Here is a 21,984-nt window from a genome sequence, read left to right as displayed (position 1 = left end):
CCCAAACAAAACAAAATGATACTTTAATCACAAATGCATTATCAAAACCTATGTGAGTCAACCTGTAATGAACATCAACAGACCAAATTAAAATTAGTAACATCCAAGTCATCATCACCCAGGGCAATTTACATTAGCTGGATAATGACAAATGCATCCTTTTTATTGGACATTTTTTCTTATTTAGTACCATCATGGCATCACAGCATTCATCAACTGCAACTCCTACAAAATCATCAGTGTCCTTATGGTCTTTGTCCTGTCCATGCCCAGTCTGTGGGTGTGCCCACTCTCAGTACATAGGTTTACCAAAGAGGAAGCAAGAGATCAAACAGGCATTCCTGTATTAGTGCAAGACACTGACCTAAGATTGCTAGGTTTCTAATTAGTCATCTGGGTATATTCTGGTATGCTGGCAGCAATATGATTGCTGCTATTTTTTACATCCCTCATACACTTATACCTCTGAGAAACTTTTCTCGCAGCTAACCACTTGGACTGCCCATGTGAGCAGAGTTACCCATGAGTTCCTTTTCAGGACTGGGCCCTCGAGAATGAGTAATCTTGATGGATTGGCTGTGCTAAATATATTGCCTCAAATCAACGCAAACTTTTAAAGAAAATCTGGATCTATTAGTGTGAGCCTGATCCTAAAAGAGAGAGCACCTAAAATTTTGTTATGAAACTTTTGTGAGGGAAACCTATATTAGCAGGTTTAGATGGGGGAAAATTTTGATGTGACTGGGTTTGAGCATAGACAAATAATGCTGACTGGGTTTGGACCGGGAAAGCTTTCAGTGTCAGAGGGAAAGGTTTCTATCAATATTTCAAATGTCACTGCTTGGTCCTCCAATATCAGAGATGCCAACATGTAACGTAAGCAGGGAAAATTTTAGATGCCAGTATGTTTTAGGAGGAGAAAACTTTAGATGTTGGTGAGTTTCACATGGAAAACTTTAGAGATGACTCTGGAAAGGGGAATCATTCTATGGGGGCAGGTTTGGGTGGAAAAACTTCCTTTTAATATTTTACTTGCCAGAACCTCTTCTTATACAATTCACTTGTGCAAGGCAATTTGTACACAGAAAAGTTTCTAGGAGAGTAGACTCCTGCAGGCATTTCATATAAAAGTTAATTTCCTGAGTGGCCTGCATTCTTCCTTCTCTCCAAGTGCCATTCCTCTCTTCTGGCACAACCAAGTCCAGAGTCCTTGGTCTGAAACCCCTCCCAGTAGGCCCAATTGGGGCTATTATTCTGAGATACTCAGGGACAATTATGGAACTTACAGATATGGTGTTTCTAAGATGACTCTCGGTCCATGTTGAGTGTGTAAGCACTACACGGACTGGAGCAACAGAGAGTGTGTAGTCTCAGGATGTCAAACTTATTTTTGCATAGGGATGCCTATGGCCACCTGAGAGAGGAGAGCGTGCTTCCTTCAGCTCATGAAGTTTATACTGCACAAGCCAATATACTCTGAAGTCTATCCAGCATATAAAGCCTTATGCATGTAAGTGTTTAATTTACTGAAGTCATCTTCCTGTACAGGCCCCACACAAGGCCACTTATAGTTGTAATTCTTGTGCTTGGCATTACAATCTCTGTGCTTCCACATGGGTAAAAGAGATCCCAAAGGAGTGGGAATGAGGCAGGGCATGGCCCTGTTCTTTCCACTCCTCACCAGCACATTGAGTGGGCCTAGGACACTGGCTGGAGTATGCTGTACTCCTTGAAGAGGTGTAGCAGTGAACAAAGTTATCTTGCATTCTAGGGAGCTCCAGTAGAATTTCTGCCTTTGTGGTGGTCTGACTCCACTCTATTCCAAATGCAAGGTTATGTCTTTAAGGTGTGATTTTTTAAAAAATTGGTTGACTACAGCTGAAATGTAACACATTCCATATCAACTCAACTCTTGTCTCTCTGACATTTTGGGAGGGTATGTAGCCCATAGAAATGTATATAATGCTGGGCGGGTGCAAGATGGTTTCTATTTTGTAGGGAGAAACTAGTGGAAATAACGATGAAGATCGAAGGTTGGATTTTTTAATATGAAATGTGACATCTGTCACTGCTACAGTACATTTATTTAAGAAATTTCATTAACTTTGGGATATCTACCTTTAACCCATGAACAAATATAACATTTCTACCTAGCAGTAAGTTACAATGTAACAAAGCTAACAAGCTGGTTTGCCAGATCATTTGCGTTAATATTAAACTCAAAAACAGAAAAGACTACCAAGCCAAGAAAACTCAAAAAATAAGGTACGTATATGGATAGGTAGGAAACAAACAAACTACTTCACACCTTTTCAGCCTATTTATCCTTGTAATCTCTATTATAATGGCTAGTGAACCATCCCCTAAGTGAATCACTGTTGTGAAAAACCCATAAACAATATATTGTAGGTGTTGCATATACAAAATACAATTAGTTTACACCTCTAAGCTATCTGATATAGATATCAGGGACAAAGTATGAACGACTATGGGATAAAAGACTTAAAATCCGAGTGATTCCATGCAAGAACAGAGGAGCATGCAAGGCCAGTTTTTGCGATTCTTTCTCATGCAAAACTCCCATCGACTACAGTGGGAATTTTGCTCAAATGTAGATGGCATGATTGTTTCTACAATAAATATATACAACTCAGTGGAGGGGAAAAAAGCTTTTTTACTTCACATAGCTGACCTGTACTTGGCACTTCAGAAACAGAAAAATGGTCACATTATCTGAAAGAAACATATCAAGATAAAGTGGCAGAGACCATGCTGTGTGGCCCCGAACCTCTGACTGCTGAAAGGTGTGCTATGCGTTCGTGATGGATTGTGGAATGAATATGTTGTGGACACAGCCATCTTCCAAGAATAACATTCTGGGGAAGACAGGCAGGTAGGAAGTCTGTGTATTGTTTCCTGAAATCCCCTTCAATCCTTTCCACTAAGAAGTGAAATACTAGAACACTAGGAAGATATTAAACCACGAATGAGAGGGAAACCAGAGTGGAATCAATCAGGGATCTAAAAGAGGAAAGGAGAAAATTACTAGGAGTGTGAAATTTGAAATGGACATAATTAGAACTTGTAGCAGAATGTTACTGCTCAGGAAACACAAGGATAAACAAATAGGGCCTTATTCTGATCTAAATTATACCAAAATTACTCCAGTGTAACTCCAGAGTTATGCCAATATACCATCAGTGTAAATGAGAGCAGAATCAGGCCCGCAGTTTAAAGAAAGAGGTAGATATTTTAAAAGTATAGGAGATGAAAGAGAATTTAATTTTATAGAAAATACATTTAAATTGAAAAACTGTCTTTTTTTTTTTATAGCCCAGCAGTCTGAGTCTATTTGAATTTAATCATGAACAGTTTAGTGCTATGGGCCAAATTCTGATCCTAGTACCTTCAGCATGAATCAAGAATAAATTCAGAAAGTTACACTGGTGAAAAAAAATGGTGTAAATGCGAAGAGAGTTAGGCCCACATTATTCATTATTTTACTTGGTGCTTTTAGGGAATTCTGCTATGTTTGAGATCGTAGGTGTCTAATATCTAAACATAAAGCAAAGCTCTTAACTACTTCACCAGAGGCTGTTACATGGATACACTGATTATGAAATACCAGAATAACATTATAACGTACTTTTTCACCAGGAGCTCCAATAGGACCTTGTGGACCAGGAAGCCCCTATTAGAAAGAAGCCAGTGTGTGAGAAATCAGGGATAACAATATACATACATTTTCCCTATTAAAGAGCCCTCATTAATCTGTTTAAACATAGCAGCAAATATAAGTGTGGGGGTCGGGGGTGGGGGGGGATTAAACCAGTTAGATAAGAAGCTTTGTGTGAGCTTTTTGCACAGGCTACTCTTCTGGCATCAAGTCTGTAACAGGATCCTATTCAGAACCCTCCTACAGGTGTGGCCCTTCCTGCTGGCATTCCAGGAACACTGAATGAGTCATTTTTCTTGCAAATGAAAAAGCCCTCTGCAAGCTTGCTTTAAAATTCTGCTCCCACTGCACTATGCACATTTTCAGCATTATTTATAAAATCCTTCATGCTTTATCAGTCCTGCATATGAAAAGCTAACCTTATGCTAATCTGTATTCATTAAACATTTGTTTAAAGGAATGTGGTATAACCTGTGGGTTACTGAACACTTACTTGTGGACCTGGGATTCCTTGTTGACCAGGAGGTCCTGGTTCCCCTTGAGGACCCTACCATGCAAAAAATACAGAGGCATTAGGTTTGGGCTTCTGTGTTACAAATCTTCATTGTCAGGCCTAAAGTAATACAGGCACATCTCTGTGTTTTCCATCTTTTAAATTTACCAACTAACCGTCTCTCTAGTCTGATTTTCAAGTTCATTTATATCATCAACATTTTATTAATGTGGGGCTAATTCCACCCTGAGAGCTGGAGTCTGGGGGCTACAGGAGGTTAAATGAGGGCAGAATTTAGGTTTGAGTAGATGATACACAAGGCTGTTCTTTTCAATACAACAACAAGAGGAATCTGAATTTTAGATTAAACAGTGACGGGGTAGGGAAGGGGAAGGATTTTGACAATCCCAAACCTCTGTTTATTTCCCTAATTATGTACCTACCAAGTTTCCTTTTGGACCTGGGGGGCCATCAACACCTGCAACACCCTGCAACAAGAACAAAAATAGAGGCAACACTGGTCGGAATTATTTTTTACTGGAAATTGCATGTTTAAAATACCTTACTCTTTATGCTATACGTACAGGTTGTCCTGGGGGACCGGGTGTGCCCCTGGGGCCCAGTAGTCCTCTTTGACCCTGAAGAGAAGACACAATTCATAAAAATGTGGGTGCAATTCCTCCTTACAAGCAGATAGACTACAGGAGTAGGGGGAAGGGAGGCAGTGTAGCCTGACAAAAGGATTCACTGCTACATGGGACCCTCCTAACCTCTGCCCTGTATTGGGAGCACAATATGGATTGACAAAAAGAAAAGGAGTACTAGTGGGACCTTGGAGACTAACCAATTGAATGCATCCGATGAAGTGAGCTGTAGCTCACGAAAGCTTATGCTCAAATAAATTGGTTAGTCTCTAAGGTGCCACTAGTTCTCCTTTTCTTTTTGTGAATACAGACTAACATGGCTGCTACTCTGAAACCTGTCAATATGGACTGAAGGAGCCTGCTGTCGAGTAGCTCTGTCTTTCATACCAGAGAAAGGTTGGAGGGGGAGATTTTGTCTCTGCCACTGCCCTGAACACTGGTGCAGCACCTTCCACAGTCACTTGATCTGGGTGCTGACTATTTATGTATTTAATGAAAACAAGGTGGTGTTAATTATTTCTGTCATGTTCTGTATTGCTGTGGAAAGTGCTACCTTTCTTGGTAGTAAAATCTCTGCTAGATAGCTGAAAATTACTCATTTGTAGTCTTTCTCTGTATAATAAACAAATGGAAACTCTTCCACAAGCAGAAGGGCAGACCTGCTCCCACAAGCAATTCCACTGAAATCAATGGGACCATTCTTCTGAGGAGGGGGAGCAAAATTTGTTCCCTAGTGGTATTTTTAACTTTCTACAGAGTAACTGCATTTTGTTTTTCATTATTTGTGTCATCAGACCCTGTGGCTGAAGTAGGCAGGCCTCGTTCTCCTCTCTGTTTCATTATGTGTGAAGAGGATGCAAATTACTATCATTCTGACTCAGTAGCATTTTACACCCACTTTGTATCTGGAAGGGCCATATGTCAGATATTTAGGATAAAATTATCTTTTCTGAGCCAGGCCCCGGATCTCTTGCCTGCACGGCAGATCTCTGTTCTGCAGTCACAGCACCAGTGGAATTCCTACTGATATCAGTGGAATTCTTGGACATGTAACAATTGTGAAATATACAATAAAGAGAAGCAGTGTGGGCAAGGGGGGGAATTGGGGTGAAATTTTGCAGCCAAATATTCACTAAAAACAGACTGTTGTGAAATATCCCTAGAGGTGTCAATAGGCGGACTGTGACCTCACTGTGCTCATGTAAATCAGGAGTATGTCCACTGAAGTCAGTGCAGTTACACCAGAGTGAATGAGATATGGATCAGGTCCAGTGATTTGGAAGTTGTGTACCGTGGACTGAATTCATCCATGAATAATTCCAGTCATGTTAGTGGAGTTACACCCCAGAAGAATTTAGCCCATTGTTTACTCTCCATACAGAACTGCCATTTTTTTCCCTCTGGGAAAAGCTTAGTAGAAATGAATGAAAATCTTAGAGCGATTTTGTTCTGCAAAACAGTCAGCTTGCATACCAGAAATAGAACAGTAAAAAAGCTTTACTTACAGCTTCACCTGGGAGACCTCTGGGTCCAACCTCTCCATCTTCTCCCTGTCATTATTAAAAGGAATAGAAGGTTTAGCGTGAAGAGTATACATCACCAAAATATTCCTCTTCTGGGAGGACTTTCTTTAGATGTTGTTGTATGTATTAGCGAGCTGAAGTTACTAGTAACATACTCTTGTTCCATCTTCACCGGGTGAACCAGGAGGTCCTTGTGGGCCACGATCTCCCTATAGAATTAAGAAAGCCATATTAAAATAATGCAGGTTACAACTCTGGCTTCAAACAACAAGAGATGGGAAAATGAAATACCACCTTAGCTGCATAATAGTATATCAGAACATCTTCACTGTAATAGCAAACAGGTACAAATCTACATGTTACTTGGCAGAAGTTTTCGTTTAGAGGTGGATCCAAAATCTGTTATCAGATTAATGTGAGGAGGGATTAACATTTCAGAAATGTTCAGTAATCATATCATCATTACTGCATGTAAGGCTGGGTTCTGCCATAAGAACGGCCACACTGGGGCTTCTCAGGCCTATGTACACAAAGCCTCAGCAGATTTTGGACTGATGTAGTTAGGATTTATTTTTCTTTTCTCATTTTTAAAGAAGGCTAGTGTGCTGCATAGCTTAAACACAAATGATTGAGCTCTTTTTGGAGAGGGGATTTTTAATCAGTGATCTCCTTATAGGACTGAATAAAAATCAAGTGTTCATGCTGATTCTTCTAGCTTTAGCAGTGTCTCCAAGGTGCTGACCACAGCTGTGAATCCTAGAAGAGTTATATGGAATGACTCTTGAGTGTCTCCATTCCTTTTCTCCTTCAGAGTGCTGCTGGGGAGGTTTAGGTGATTGCTTATTTACTCTTGTATAAGGGATGGCAGGTATTTATTCCACTGCCCTACTGTTCATTGTGATTGTGGGGTCATTAAGAGAGATAGTGAGGTTCTATTAACTGCACCTTTGTTGCCTCAAGCTGAGTTACATTCTACATGCTGCTATGCCTTAACATTGTTCAAAAACATTTGCTGGTGCAGACAGAATGCAGCTTCCTATGTGTTAAGTGACATTTATTCCTAAAAAGAATATGCTAAAGGTTGGTGTTTTTTTTTTTAAAAACAACATCAGTATTCTTGCAGATAAAATATAACTACAGTAGAAAAGGATTTATTTCTCTTTTTCCACTCTGTTTTTTTTATTACAGGGAATACAGAGGTGACACTAAACTGGGAGGAGAGGTAGATACGCTGAAAGGTAGGGATAGGATACAGAGGGTCCTAGACAAATTAGAGGATTGGGCCAAAAGAAATCTGATGAGGTTCAACAAGGGCAAGTGCAGAGTCCTGCACTTAGGACGGAAGAATCCCATGCACCACTACAGACTAGGGACCGAGTGGCTAGGCAGCAGTTTGGCACAAAAGGACCTAGGGGTGACAGTGGACGAGAAGCTGAATATGAGTCAGCAGTGTGCCCTTGTTGCCAAGAAGGCCAATGCATTTTGGGATGTATAAGTAGGGGCATAGCGAGCAGATCGAGGGATGTGATCGTTCCCGTCTATTCAACATTGGTGAGGCCTCATCTGGAGTACTGTGTCCAGTTTTGGGCCCCACACTACAAGAAGGATGTGGATAAATTGGAAAGAGTCCAGCAGAAGGCCACAAACATGATTAGGGGACTGGAACACATGACTTATGGGGAGAGGCTGAGGGAACTGGGATTGTTTAGTCTGCGGAAGAGAAGAATGAGGGGGAATTTGAAGCTGCTTTCAACTACCTGAAAGGGGGTTCCAAAGAGGATGGATCTAGACTGTTCTCAGTGGTAGCAGATGACAGAACAAGGAGTAATGGTCTCAAGTTGCAGTGGGGGAGGTTTAGGTTGGATGTTAGGAAAAACTTTTTCACTAGGAGGGTGGTGAAACACTAGAATGCGTTACCTAGGGAGGTGGTGGAATCTCCTTCCTTAGAAGTTTTTAAGGGCAGGCTTGACAAAGCCCTGGCTGGGATGATTTAGTTGGGGATTGGTCCTGCTTTGAGCAGGGGGTTGGACTAGATGACCTCCTGAGGTCCCTTCCAACCCTGATATTCTATGATTCTATGAATGTTTATGCAAATAGCTCCTTGCATTATGTCCTCTCACTACACATGAATCTGAAGGGCTGCAGCTATCTGCTTTGGCTTTGAATAGGACTGCTTTCAGATTTGTCATACTTTCTAAATATTTAGAGGACTCCCATTTTAATATAAGTATTATAGTGATTCCCAAGCAATGGGATGGAAGACTTGAAAAGGCTTTCTTTATTTGTTTAAAAAATATGAATTCGCTATCTATATTTCTGAATAAGAACAAAAAAGGTTTCTTTCACCATACAATTAAATGTCTCAAAGTTTGCCAGCTCTGCTATGCCATATTAGAAAGCAGACATAAATCTCCACCCTAAGTCAACTCTGGAAGGGTTACTCAGTCTTCAGAGGATACATGAGATATGCACAGTGATTAGATCAGTGATACTCAGTAGGCGGCCGGGGGGCAAATGTGGCCCGCCAAGGCTTCCTATGTGGCCCACCAGCTCACCTTGAAACAATGTTTATAATTAAATTCACAAACAGTGATGCACTGCCTATGCCTATGCCTACGCCTTCCTTAGTAACTTACTGGCGGTGCTTCATTTGTGATGAAAGAAATGCCAGGGCTGAGCCTCAGCAAGCCCCGGCACAAATTAAGCAATGGCTGAGTGGCCAGATAGTGGCGACTGCTGGCTGGGCCCCCAGCTCCGAAGGCAGAGCCACCAGCAGCAGCACAGAAGTAAGGATGGCCATACACCATATCATGTCACCCTGGCTTCCATATTGCTGCTGGTGGCAGTGCTGCCTTCCGAGCTGGACAGCTGGAGAGTAGCGGTTGCTGGCCGGGGAGTCCAGAGGTGCCAGAGCTATGAACTGCCAAGCCTAGAGGTGCTGGGGCTCAGCCCCAGTAAGTCCAGGCACAAAGGAAGCCCTGCTTACTGGATCTTACGTTCTTGAGATAGCAACAGCTACGACTGAACTCAGACGCCAACCTTTTTTTTCCATTAGTGATGGAAATTGAGCCAAAAATGAAGGCAGGTGGGAGTAAATGTTGCCAAGTTGATAGCAAAAACTGAGGTTTCAACCCAAACTGGTCAGCGGATTTTCTATTTACGCCACCTCATATAAACGCAAAACCTTTGCGTTTAATATTCCAAACCACTGTCTCTATCTGTGAGATCATCAACATGAGGCATCACATTGAATCAAAGCTTGGTAACTTCAATACGGCCTATCCTCCTGGCAGTTTTGCAAGATGTGAAACAACTGAAAACTCTGACGTCTTTGTAGCACACTTCAAATGTCATTCTCACACCATCAGCGACTGTAGAGGAAAAAGCAACTGCTACTTCTCTTCGAAAACGTTGGTAATAGCTAAAAAAAGAAAAAGCCTGTCCTGGATGCCGAGCTTGTGAAGGAGAGCACATTGGAAATGCTGAAGGAGCTTTTTGCCAGAAATAAAAGATGACATTGTGAACCGTGTGAAGCAAGTTCTCCTGTCTGATTCCACAACAGTGCAAAGATTGGAGGTAATTTAGGAGGTTTATTTGTTAACACTGGTTTCTGATTTTAAAAATGCCAGCATGTCTCTTGCAGTGGACGAATCAAGCAATTTAAGTGACACTGCCCAGTTATCACTGTTCGTTAGATTTTATGATGGTTAAATGTTCAAGGAAGAATTTTTGTGCTTACTACCATTAGAAACCTATGCAACAGGAGAGATAATTTTTGAAAAGTTAAAGGCTTTTTTGAAAAAATTGGTTTAGATCTGTAGAAAGTAAACTTGCTTGTTACAGACAGAGGTCCCTCTATGACAGAGAAAGAGAAGGGCTTTGCTTCACATTTGGCAGCGATAAATCCTTCATTAAATACACTTCATCGCATCATTCACCAGACTGTCTTGTGCAGTTAATTGTCAGGGGACTTAAGAAAAACAATGGGTATTGTGAGGAGATTGGCTAACAAGATACATTCAGCTTCTACCTTGCAACTTCATTTTTTAAAACTCTTTTACAAGATGTTTCAGCCAAATACAGTGACCTGTTGCAGCATAATACGTTCGCTGATTAAATAGGATAGAGAGAGATTGTGCGCTTCCAAAAGAAATAATAGATTTTCTTTCAAACTACAAGACCAACATAGCTCATGAGTTCCTGGAATTTATAAATGAAGTCCCCTCTATGTCACAGGTAGATTTTCTGTGTGATAAAACCGGTAACTTGAATTCCCTAATTTGCAGCTCCAAGGGTGTGCAAGCAGTCTCAGGGATCTGTTTGGAAAAATGTGTGCCTTTCAGAGGAACCTTGAAATCTTTCAGACAAACTTAACAGGAAAGATGTTGCACTTCACCACACTGTGTGTAGTTGCTATCGATGAAATTGATGCAGGAATTCCTATTCATCAAAAATTTTAAAATGTGATTTGAGAATTTTAAAATTCCAAAGAATTTGCTTTTATTTGTTCGTGGTCCGTTTTTTGTCCCTACTGATGAACTCTGCCCTGCTGAAGCCAAGAATGTTCTTGATTCAATTGATGAAGGTGCCTTTAAATTAGAAATTGTTAAGCTCCAGAGCTCAGATATCTTGAAGACAAAAATTCAGAGAAATGGGACTTTGTGATTTCTGACTCAATATGCTGACCAGTTTCAGAATAGCCATAATCTAGCCATCTCTTAACGATATTCGGATCAATGTACCTCTGTGAATCTAGGTTTTCTACCATGAACATTATAAAAAACCAACACCGCAATCATCTGACAGATGAGCATCTTTACCAGTGCATATGCTTTGCCCTGACCTCCTATAAACCTGTCTCCACAAAGCTTGCCAGAGATCGTTGATATCACCTGTCCCATTAGAGATTGCCACAAACACAGGTAATAATGTTGATTTATAAACTTCGTTAAAAGACAGAAACACTAATACTTATGTTGCAGTCAAGGTCTTTATTGATTGGCAGCTGAAAGGTTTTTATTATTATTATTTTGTCAGCCTCTGCGCAAATGGCCCACTTCTTGATATTATATTCTCAAATTGGCCTGTGGGTAGATCTAATTAGTATCACAGGACTAGATCTTAATGTCTGGCACCCTCTACTGGCCACCTACCGATCAACCAACATTTCAAATCGGCAAAGAGCTGCTTGTTTTTATTCTCTAGGAAGAAAGGAATTGATGAAAAATGATTGAGAGAATTGTGAATTGTACTAAAAGTACAAACAGGACTGAGGAGAACAACTTCCAATACTACTACAACACACTACACTGTAGGCATATGTGGAGTATTCAATGTCTCCCCGAGTTCCTGGGAAGTGTAGCTACACAAGCCCTTCGAAAATTGCAGCATATATTTCCATCCGTGGTTCGCTAGCTCCACCCACGAAGAGGGTGGAATCATTATCCTGCCTTATTCTTGTTCCTTCTGTGGTGGCTAAGACTTACGAGAGAACTAGCAAGAGAACCACATTCAGGAGAGCACAGGGAAGTGCAGCTGTGACTAGCGCTTGCAATAGGGATGCATACCAAGACGATGACTTCTTCCACCACAACTGCTATACAGGGCCAGACACAACCAGATTTAGCTCTCAGATCTGGTCTTTCTCCAAGTTCTGGAATGTTGATATTTGAAGTGTTTGGATTGAGTAAGGGTATGTCTACACTACGAAATGAGGTCAAATTTATAGAAGTCGTTTTTTTTAGAAATCGGTTTTATATATTCGAGTGTGTGTGTCCCTGCAGAAAATGCTCTAAGTGCATTAAGTGTATTAACTTGGCGGAGTGCTTCCACAATACCGAGGCAAGCGTTGACTTCCAGAGTGTTGCACTGTGGGTAGCTATCCCACAGTTCCCGCAGTCTCCGCTGCCCATTGGAATTCTGGGTTGAGATCCCAATGCCTGATGGGGCTAAAACATTGTCTCGGGTGGTTCTGGGTACATATCGTCAGGCCCCCGTTCCCTCCTTCCCTCCCTCCGTGAAAGCAGCAGAAGACAATCGTTTCGCGCCTTTTTTCTTGAGGAAATGAGATTCCAGAGTTCGCTGTTCTTTTCCTATCTACCTGGCCAGTGCATCTGAGTTGAGAGTGCTGTCCAGAGCAGTCACAATGAAGCACTCTGGGATAGCTCCCGGAGGCCAATACCGTCAAATTGTGTCCACAGTACCCCAAATTCGACCCGGCAAGGCCGATTTAAGCACTAATCCACTTGTCAGGGGTGGAGTAAGGAAATCGATTTTAAGAGCCCTTTAAGTCAAAAAAAAGGGCTTCAACGTGTGGACGGGTGCAGGTTTACATCGATTTAACGCTGCTAAATTCGATCTAAAGTCCTAGTGTAGACCAGGGGTCAGTCTTTGTCAATAAGCAATAGAGTTTAGCATTGTAGGTATTCTTGATTGCTACTTTGTTTGAGAAAGCCTTTTTAATGGTGTTTAAAAAAAATTGCAAGTCAAGGATGTTGTTTTCCATGAACACAAACAAACAATTGCAAAACTTTCTGCATTACTCTGTGTTCAGAGCTGTTAAATTCTGTGTATCCTCAAAGCAAGGGGAAAAGGATGGCCTGTTGTTGTGGCACTGCCCTAGTGGAAGGGAGACCCGGCTTCAATTCACTGCTGTGCCACAGACTTTTTGTGTGATCTCAATTCCCCATCTGCAATGAGAGGTCCCGGAGAAGAGAAGGTGCCACGGGCATAAAACCTGCCTGTTGAAACATCATGGAAATGAGCCCCATGACCACACTGGTCATAGGATACGTACATCCTCAGTGTAGAACTTGTACACTAGTATATTGCAACTTTCTTCTAATAATCAACTTCAACCCATTCGGCAGCTGAAGTAAATCAGCATTGACTTTAAGGAAACTACTTCAATTTACACCCATTGAGAATCTAGCCCAAATTCTGGAAATATATTTAAATAAAAAATATGTATGTGGATCGTTAACTATAAATTCACATTACTGAAGTCTTTACATGATATGCTTGTAAAAATACAATTCTGACACTATATTGCAACATGAAATTCTGACATGTTCTCTGACTTAACTCTCTCCACAGTCCTATGTTATTTTTTAAAATGAGGTGATGTTACTACTACTACATTTTTATAAGCTTTCATATAAACATTCATGTTGATCTTACCCTGTGACCTTTATCACCAGGTAGACCAGGAAGACCATCAAACCCTCTATCACCCTAGGAAAGAAAAAAATAGAGACTTAGAAATGACTATTACACTTTGTAATATTCTTAGTAAATTACACCAGCTCACTGTGGGCTAAATTCTACCCATGGACACATGTGCACATCTCAGCAAGTCATTTGGAGTTGAGCACATACATCTGAACATCAGAATTTGGCCCTGTGCGCATCAAAGCAGAGGAAGCCGTTGTGCACCAGATTTTACACTCCACTGTAATTATGCCATTATAAATTTAACATCAAGACAAAGGGCTTGACTCTAGTCACACATTATACTGATATAAATCAGAAGTAGCTCTGCTGTAGAAAATACAGTTACACCAATGCAAAAAAAAGCAGCCTAAGTGAGATCAGACTCAAGCCCAAAGAATCAAATTACTTAAACGTTACACGGCTGTCCATTACCATGAATTACCATATTTTTAAATGGATGATTCATGCTCAACTTTTGCCTCTTATCTGGTTATCTGAAGCATCAATATTTTCATTGCAGAATAGCTTTCTACATTGTTTTTACATTTTCAGTGTGGTGGAGGGCAGATTAATGCCTATTTAAAATGTGCATCATCCATACCATGACTGAAATATGACCTCAGATCTCATACCTTTGAACCAGGTTCTCCTGGCATTCCTCTAGCGCCATCAGCTCCTGGACGACCCTGAAAAGAATACAAACATTTGAAGATGCCAACAACTGACATCCAGAGTAAAGAGAAAGCGTTAATTCATTTGGATTTCAATTTAATTTTTTTACCAGATATATGTTACTCACTCTTTTGCCAGGTTTCCCACTTGGACCAATGGAACCTTGAATACCTCGAGGACCCTGAATGTAAACAAAACAATCTTTAAAATCATACTATATGTGGCAACAAAAAGCTAGAACAGCTAGCTAAACAAAACTGCCAAACATCTCAGCTAAACAACAACTTAGGAATATGGTGTTGAATACCAAGACTGTGATTTTTCAAAGCTATCTAAGGGAGTCCCCACTTCCTATTAATTTGTGATGAAAACAGAGCATCCAAATCCCGTGAAATCCAAATTTCTTTGAAAATCTCAGTGCCATGGTTTACAAATCTTGTTTTAGCCACGTTAAAATTAAATTCACCTATATTTAATGAGAACTTATATTTACACAGCACATTTTATCCAGAGAGATTCCAAAGTATTTCACAGACTGCACACCTCATTCTGCTTTCACATGCACATGTGATTCTCGTGAGGGCAGTTCTAGGTGTTTCTAAGGGAGCACTCTTGTCCAAAACCAATATGCACCTTGGGTGGAAATGTCAGCTGAAAAAGGCCTCAGAAGCAGTACCCAATAATTTAGGGCAATGCAGCAGGATGGTCTGACCCTTTAAGGGCCTGCAGAGCCAGGGAGTAGCAAACCCTGATCTAAGGAGAAGCCCAGCAGACATGTGTTGGGAACCAGGTAAGCAGCAGCTAATGACTGGCTCTGATTCCCAGTTGGAAGACATAAGTGGGGACCTAGCTCTGGAAGGGGAGGAGGAGGGCTAGGAGAAACTAACAGTTTCCTTAGCAGCAGTAGAAGGCTGCAATGGGGCAGGCTGGCCCTGTGGTCTCCCTGAGGTTAAGGGAGTGCTGTGAACTTGAAGTACTGGAGGGGGCAAAGGACCCAGTCATATCAGTTCAGGACATGGCTGACTGTCCAAGCTGGTGGACAGCTTCACCTGACCACAAGAAGAAATAGAAAAAAACCCCAAACTAACAAGGGACCACACTGGAAATGTAGGCAGAAAAAATGAAAGACTAATCAGCTATTTGTAATATTTTACTTCTGTACTAGTGCCAAGGTGGATTCTAGGATAGTTACTTAATACATGATTAAATATGTGTACCCAAGTTGGCATTTGGCCAGGTGACAGGTGTTCGCACTACAGACTTTTAAAAAAAATGTCATAGTTTCTTAACTGGTCACAAGTGCTTATGACCTTAGTTTTGGGTCTAAGTTTAAAGATTCCAGTGCTTTAAACTGGCCAGTGCTCTCTAACATCAAGCTGGGAGATTGATGCAGTAATTACTAAGAAGGAAAGGGATCATCCATAGAATCAACAACACCACCTCTTCCAGTGTCAAAGTTTTTCTTGGAAATTTCCTGTTTAATTACTAGTCAAGTTAAACCCTGCTCAGTTTATGAGTTTTGATCATATCACAGCCCAAGGTCATATGACTGCAGACATTGATGCTAATGGTACTTATGAGCATGTACAGTACAGAGCAGAGCAAAGAGCTTCCAGCACCAATTTTAAAACTAGTTTTCAAGAGATGACACTCTACATGTGATAATTGGTCCTCTTTACAGAAGGGCAGCTTGTTACTTTCACATTTTAAAATGAACAATCTAGGTAACTGTTTCATTTGCTGCAGCATTGTACATGAAAAGCTATTCACCTTCAATTATATGTAAAAAGCACATAACTGATTGCTCTCCAATAGAGGGATGCTATTTCCATATGCTGCAAATGGGAATGTATTTTTGTATGCTGCAAAGCATGAAAAGGTAATATACTGAAAAATGAAAGGATGTTGTATTGTACCTGGGGACCTGGGTCGCCGCTTTCTCCTTTAATACCTGGTGAGCCAGGCCCGCCCTATGTAACAAGTGCAAAATACAGTGAGTTTAATTATCCAGCTAAACTTTAACAGGATAAACTGTTAGCTATTTCTAGAAATTAATTACAGAAAAGAAACACTTTTTCCTTAGCTATTATGAAACCATCCTATGCGATTACAGTACCTGAAAGATCATTTTGTAAAAGTCTGGCAAACTTGGGGCCAAATACTGGTCTCATCAAAGTAAATGTTAAAAATCCATCGAATTAAATTGGACCAGGCATTGTCCACTGTGTTCTATATTAATGTTTGCCAGGTAAATATCAGCTCAGTGAGAACATGAATGATTAAAACATGTCTGCTTCCTGCATCAAGGAGGAGACAGGAAGTCCTGAAAGTGGATTTTCGGCACCCTTGTGCAACTGTAGAAATAAAGCACAATCTGACTGCCTGATCCAAACCTCACTGAAGTCAATAAGAGCCTTTCCATTGATTACAATGACCTGTGACAAATCTGTATAACTATATTTCTACACTGTTATAGCATCAGACAGATAGAGACACAACATTTCAGAGTAAATAATAAGCAAGGAGTGTATTCTATCTCATAATATTATTCTGGGTCTTAAAAACAGTACTAGACCAGATCCTCAGCTGGAGTAAATCAGAGTAGCTAGGATCTGGCCTAACGTTTTTCACAATCTCTTTGCCTTTTCCATTAATATTTGTTCCACTGAAAAACATACCAACATAATTCAAAAAGAGTAACCAACAGAGTATACAAATAGAATGAAGCCTACTAAGAAGCGCAAAGGATTGCTGCATTTCTGACTGAATAGTTGGCACCAAATATTGTGTACTTAATATTATACAAACTTTGCTGAGACTGGGGGTCTGATTCTCCTACTGAAATGAAGAGAAATTGCTCTAAGGTCCTGATCTAGTGCCAACTGAAGTCAGTGGTTCAAGCCCTAAGTGAGGCAAGAACCAGACCTGAGTTGTTGCTTCCCACTAGGACAGGTGACCATAGTCAGCAGATGACTGTTAGCACAGGTTTCTCTGTACCAACCTAGTTTTTAAACGGTTTTACATTTGCACAATCAGTGGAAACAACCTCAGACAAAAAAAGGATAAATAATCTACTTTAACACTGTGAATGCTAACACTTAATGTAACTACAACTCTGCTATGCTAAGAAAAGTGATTTTTAATAATACATTTAATATGATTCTTAATGTATTTAATTGGTGTTCTCAAAATTAAATTAGCAAAATACATGACAGATTAAGGTCAAGACTTCCAGAAATGACTAGTGATTTTGGGAGCCTTGTTTTTGAATTGTTCAACTTGAGAATTGTTCAAGGGGCCTGATCTTTCAGAGGACAGGTGCTCAGCAATGTTTGTAAATTAGGTCCTTTTTCAGATATTTCAAGGTGAGATATCTAAAATCTGAGGCAACCAAAATTACTAGTCACTTCTGGAAACCTTGGCCTAACATTTTGCCAGATCAGAAGAGCTGGATTTCTAGAGCCTCCTGGTGGCTTGATGGCAAAATAGCTATTAATGTGGTTCATTCCCTAGCCTTCCCATACAAAGAGCCACCAATGCTTCTAATATGTAAACTGTTGGTGGTATGTAGCCAGGACTATCAGTAAACAGAACTATACACTAGCAATATTGCACCATTCTTTACAAATGGATTCAGTGTTACCACAGTTATATAATGGTAATGATAGTATGTAATGAATGCGATCTTCTTGTCTCTTGATTTACACCAGTGGAAATAGGGTATCCATTGGTTTGTTACCTTGCACCAATTTATTCTGATTTATTATAAATGTAATGAAATTTTCCAAACTGTGATCAACCAAAAGTCTGCGGGTCAAGCTCTCTGCTGACAGACAATGTCAATGCTATTGACTCTGGGAGAGTTATGCCACTGAAGAATTTTCCCTTGTGTATCTGTTTCAAAGTTACAATTAAAGCCCAGTGATTGTAGCTGAAATTGTTTATTTATTTGTTTGTTTATTTTTATTAACTGAGACTCAGCTGAAACCACTCAGTTTTACCTAGATAGACAGAAAGTGCCAATCCTTGGGACTGGCCTTTTGGGGTTCAGCATAACTTGGTGAGGAAAGGGTCCTTCACAGCTACATGATGCTGGGGCCACAGGCTACCAAGCCACCCCAAGGGATTTCCCATTCACAAAAGGAATCCGGAGGGGGTACAGTTAAGACAGCTTTTTGGCTACTCTGTGCTACTAGAACAATACATGGCAGCAGTAATAGGGTTAAGAGCCTGGTCTGTGGATTCGATAGAAGACAGATAAAATGTGGTTGTCCATTTACCCCTCCTACCTGCTGATGAATATTTCATCCAGTGAGCTATGAATTAGGAAGGGAGATGATGACAGTAGGGGGAAAAAGGAGGTAGAAAGATGGAGCTGGGGAAGTGACTTAACCATGACGTCACAATGTTACCACTCAACAATGAGCTGTTTCTGAGGTAGCACATAAAGGCAATGAGGGGCCAAAAAAGATGGAGGAAGAGTGTTTGTACTCCTGATGTTACAATTATACCACCTCAGGAATGTTTCATGGATACCTGTTCTACATTAATAATCTGCTTTGCTATTAAATAATGGTAAGCATGCTTTTGTATATATTTTACAACAAGATGTTTGTTTTGTGTCATTATGAGAGTTAAACTTTCTCTTTGTGCTGCAGTTCATCCATTGTTTTGCAAAACACATTGATAAAATACAGCAGTTAGCGATCATCATAATCACAAAACAGGCAAAATATTTGCCAACTTAGCCATGCCAACAAAACAGACTAAATACTGCTTTCCAAACTCAGTGAATCCTTCCAAATATGGATGCTATACTTAGTCTAGAGAAAAACCCTACTGTCTGGATCGAAGAGGATAAATATAATCACCTGAGATAATTTTAGAAAAGACTTGTTTTCTACAAAGTCTATAATCTTAGTTCCAGCAGTTATTTTATATTGTTGTTGCTATATTTAAATGGCTTTTTGAAACATGATAAATGCTAAATTACAGCATTTTGTGAATTATTTGAGTCTACAATGTACCCATTGCCTAAAAGAGGAAATTATAATTACAAGATTGGTCAGGTGATTTACAAAGCGCAGAGCCTCCTACCTGATTCTCCACTGTTATCACACATGCTATCCTTTTAAAATGTTGTGTAGAGATCACAGTAGCAAATGTAATGGTGACCTAAAAGCTATTTGATATGCTTGCTGTTAAAAAGCTGTCCCTTTTGTTTGCTGCAGACTGGGTACTGAACTCAGAATATTTTTATAACCACAGTGACAATAATATCCTTCAAAATCATTCAATATTAGTCTGTGAACCAAATTCAGCCCTGAAGTAAATAGACACAACTCTCTTAGAAGTCAATGGGAGTTGTGCCAATTTACAGTACTGACTTACTTTACCTACGATAAACAGGTAAGATTATTCTGCAGCATTTCCTTTCAGTTCCTAATATTTTCCATAGTAAACACCCTGAATACTGAAAGGTGCAGTTATCTAACTGCACAGGCTTATTTAGTTATATAAGACATTCACAAGTTTTAAAGTGTACTCTATCCATACAGACAAAACATTAAATTAGCTTACAGGCTGAACTTAGGACCCAGGAAAAGAATATGGACTCAAATTCTGGCCTTAATTATACCAATGAAGTCCCCAGTCAAATCACTTTTATTGCACTGATGTAAGTGAGGCAGGAATTTGGACCATGCATTTTTAATTCTTGTGTATTCAGTGTTTTATCCTTGTTTTGTTTAACATACCACAGGACCTGGTCTTCCAGTGAGTCCCATGGGGCCAGGTGGCCCTCTCATAGCAATCTGTTAAAAAATGAAAATAAAAAACATATTTCAAGGGGAAGCTATAAAAATTACATAATAGTCATTGCATGGCCAGATTATTAGTAATTAATTCATGCTAGTGGCTGGTAAGTAAGGTTATAACTGCATGTTCATGAGTAGATGTTTATTTTGCTGAGCTTAGCAACTGGCAACCCATATTTAAAAGATTGTGTGTATTAAGCTGTCACAAGTGTGATGCATAAAATATATCACTTAGCAATTGTGTCAGTTACTGTTTACTAAATGAGACTATAACAGACCATGCATACAAATTTATACTAAGTTTGTCCTCCACTCTCATAAAATCAGTATATTTTCAGTAGGAATAAACCACTGGTAACCCTAAGAACTGGATGTCTGTCTTTGCAATTAAGAAGTGTTCTTCTATTGGACTAAAGAAGACACTTTAGTATTTTAAGCCACTTTCTTCTGTGCTATCCCACACTGATGATTGCTTCTATCTCTCAATTAAACCATTTGGACCACACAGCGAGAATGAAGCATGCTGGTGTCACCATACATATACACATTCCAGAGGGCATATTACACTTTCCAGAATTAATCAAGGGAAGACAGACACTAAGCTGATTTGGACAGCTCATCAACCTGTCATCCCAAATTCCTCCACAACTCTGGTCAGATGCTCTGCTGCTCTGCTGCTGTGGCAAGCCTATGAAATCTGTTGTCCTCACTCCCACAGTTTTCATCTTAACATTCATGCGTGAATCAATGTCTCGCGTGTGGGTGTGAGGGGGTGTATGTGTGTGTATATATAATATTCACGACTTATTGAAACGTTCTTTTTCATTTCTGCTTTCAGTGTTTCACTCAAACATCTATATCATCTGCATCTATCTCATGTTTTCTTTCTCTCTCCCCCAATATATATATATATATATATATATATATACATATATTGTATAACAGGCAACTTCACACAAGTCTCCTCTGTATTTGCTGCTTTATTTTTATTCCAGTTTAACATTCTTACCCTTGCCTGCTGAAGAATAGCTTGGGCTTGAGCTTCTTGAGCTGAGATTGTTGGGCCCTTCTCACCATCTCCACCAAAGCGGAACTACAAATATCGCACACAAAAAAAGAATTCACAATTAGCCAAGTTAAAGACATATTTGTTCACTGTAGCTACAGATAGTGCTGCTTAAGGTATTGGGCCAGATTCTTTACTCCACTTTTAATCTGGTGTCACTTCATTAAACTTCAGCAGAGTGTAAAATAAGACCCACTGGTTCCAATATGAATATTAAGTTACCATTAACAGAATTTGAGCCCAGTTCTGCTCCTATATAAATAAAAGGTAAAATTTCTGTTGCTTTCACTGGAATCCTTTTATTTTCTTTTATACAGTGGGCCACTAAAATGTCACATAGGAAACCAGAATGGATTCCTTTTTTATGCCAAACTGTACTAACAATTAAATGCCACCAAAATCAATTAGCACCATGTAGCAAAAGCCAATACAACTTTAGTTAGTAGTAGGAGAAATGCAATTCAATTGATGTCAAGCTTTGATATGAAAACAGTTTGCTATCTGATGTAGAATAGTTTGTGCCCTTTCCTAAGGTCTCAACTTGAATGTATGTACACAGGGCTTCCCAATAAGAATTCAAATATTCTTATATAGATAGATACAATTGATATTGTATATCACATAACAGAGAATATGTAAAGCAGTCTAATCAGTCTAATTATAGTAATTATATACTAAATACATACTAATAAATATACTAATTATAATAGATATAAATCTTTACTGGAAAATAGTTTATTTCACTATTCTCAGTTCTCCAAATTTAGTGTGTCCTGAATGTGGGGATCAGATTACTTTTGGTGCCAAACCATGGGACCAGATCAATCCCATCTTCTGTCAACTTCTGACTTTCTCCAAATTCCGTTAAATTACCTTCTTAAC

General features: G+C 39.8%; 1 protein-coding gene across 1 annotated transcript in view; it reads right to left on the bottom strand.

The window, feature by feature from the left end:
• Window positions 1-21,984, bottom strand: part of COL11A1 (collagen type XI alpha 1 chain) — a 232,216-nt gene that overhangs the window by 124,406 nt on the left and 85,826 nt on the right. Inside the window, exons 13-24 of the mRNA XM_084637779.1 lie at window positions 21,046-21,129; window positions 19,977-20,033; window positions 16,137-16,190; window positions 14,348-14,401; window positions 14,181-14,234; window positions 13,516-13,569; window positions 6,492-6,545; window positions 6,319-6,363; window positions 4,754-4,807; window positions 4,613-4,657; window positions 4,170-4,223; window positions 3,647-3,691 (exon numbers count right to left, since the gene is read on the bottom strand). Coding sequence (XP_084493905.1) covers window positions 3,647-3,691; window positions 4,170-4,223; window positions 4,613-4,657; window positions 4,754-4,807; window positions 6,319-6,363; window positions 6,492-6,545; window positions 13,516-13,569; window positions 14,181-14,234; window positions 14,348-14,401; window positions 16,137-16,190; window positions 19,977-20,033; window positions 21,046-21,129 — 654 coding nt within the window. The remainder of the gene's footprint in view (window positions 1-3,646; window positions 3,692-4,169; window positions 4,224-4,612; window positions 4,658-4,753; window positions 4,808-6,318; window positions 6,364-6,491; window positions 6,546-13,515; window positions 13,570-14,180; window positions 14,235-14,347; window positions 14,402-16,136; window positions 16,191-19,976; window positions 20,034-21,045; window positions 21,130-21,984) is intronic.

Source organism: Lepidochelys olivacea (assembly GCF_965140295.1).
Source record: "Lepidochelys olivacea isolate rLepOli2 genome assembly, chromosome: 8".
Lineage (NCBI taxonomy): Eukaryota > Metazoa > Chordata > Testudines > Cheloniidae > Lepidochelys > Lepidochelys olivacea.
The sequence above is the reverse complement of the archived record's forward strand: the minus strand, read 5'-3'. Positions and strand labels throughout refer to the sequence as shown.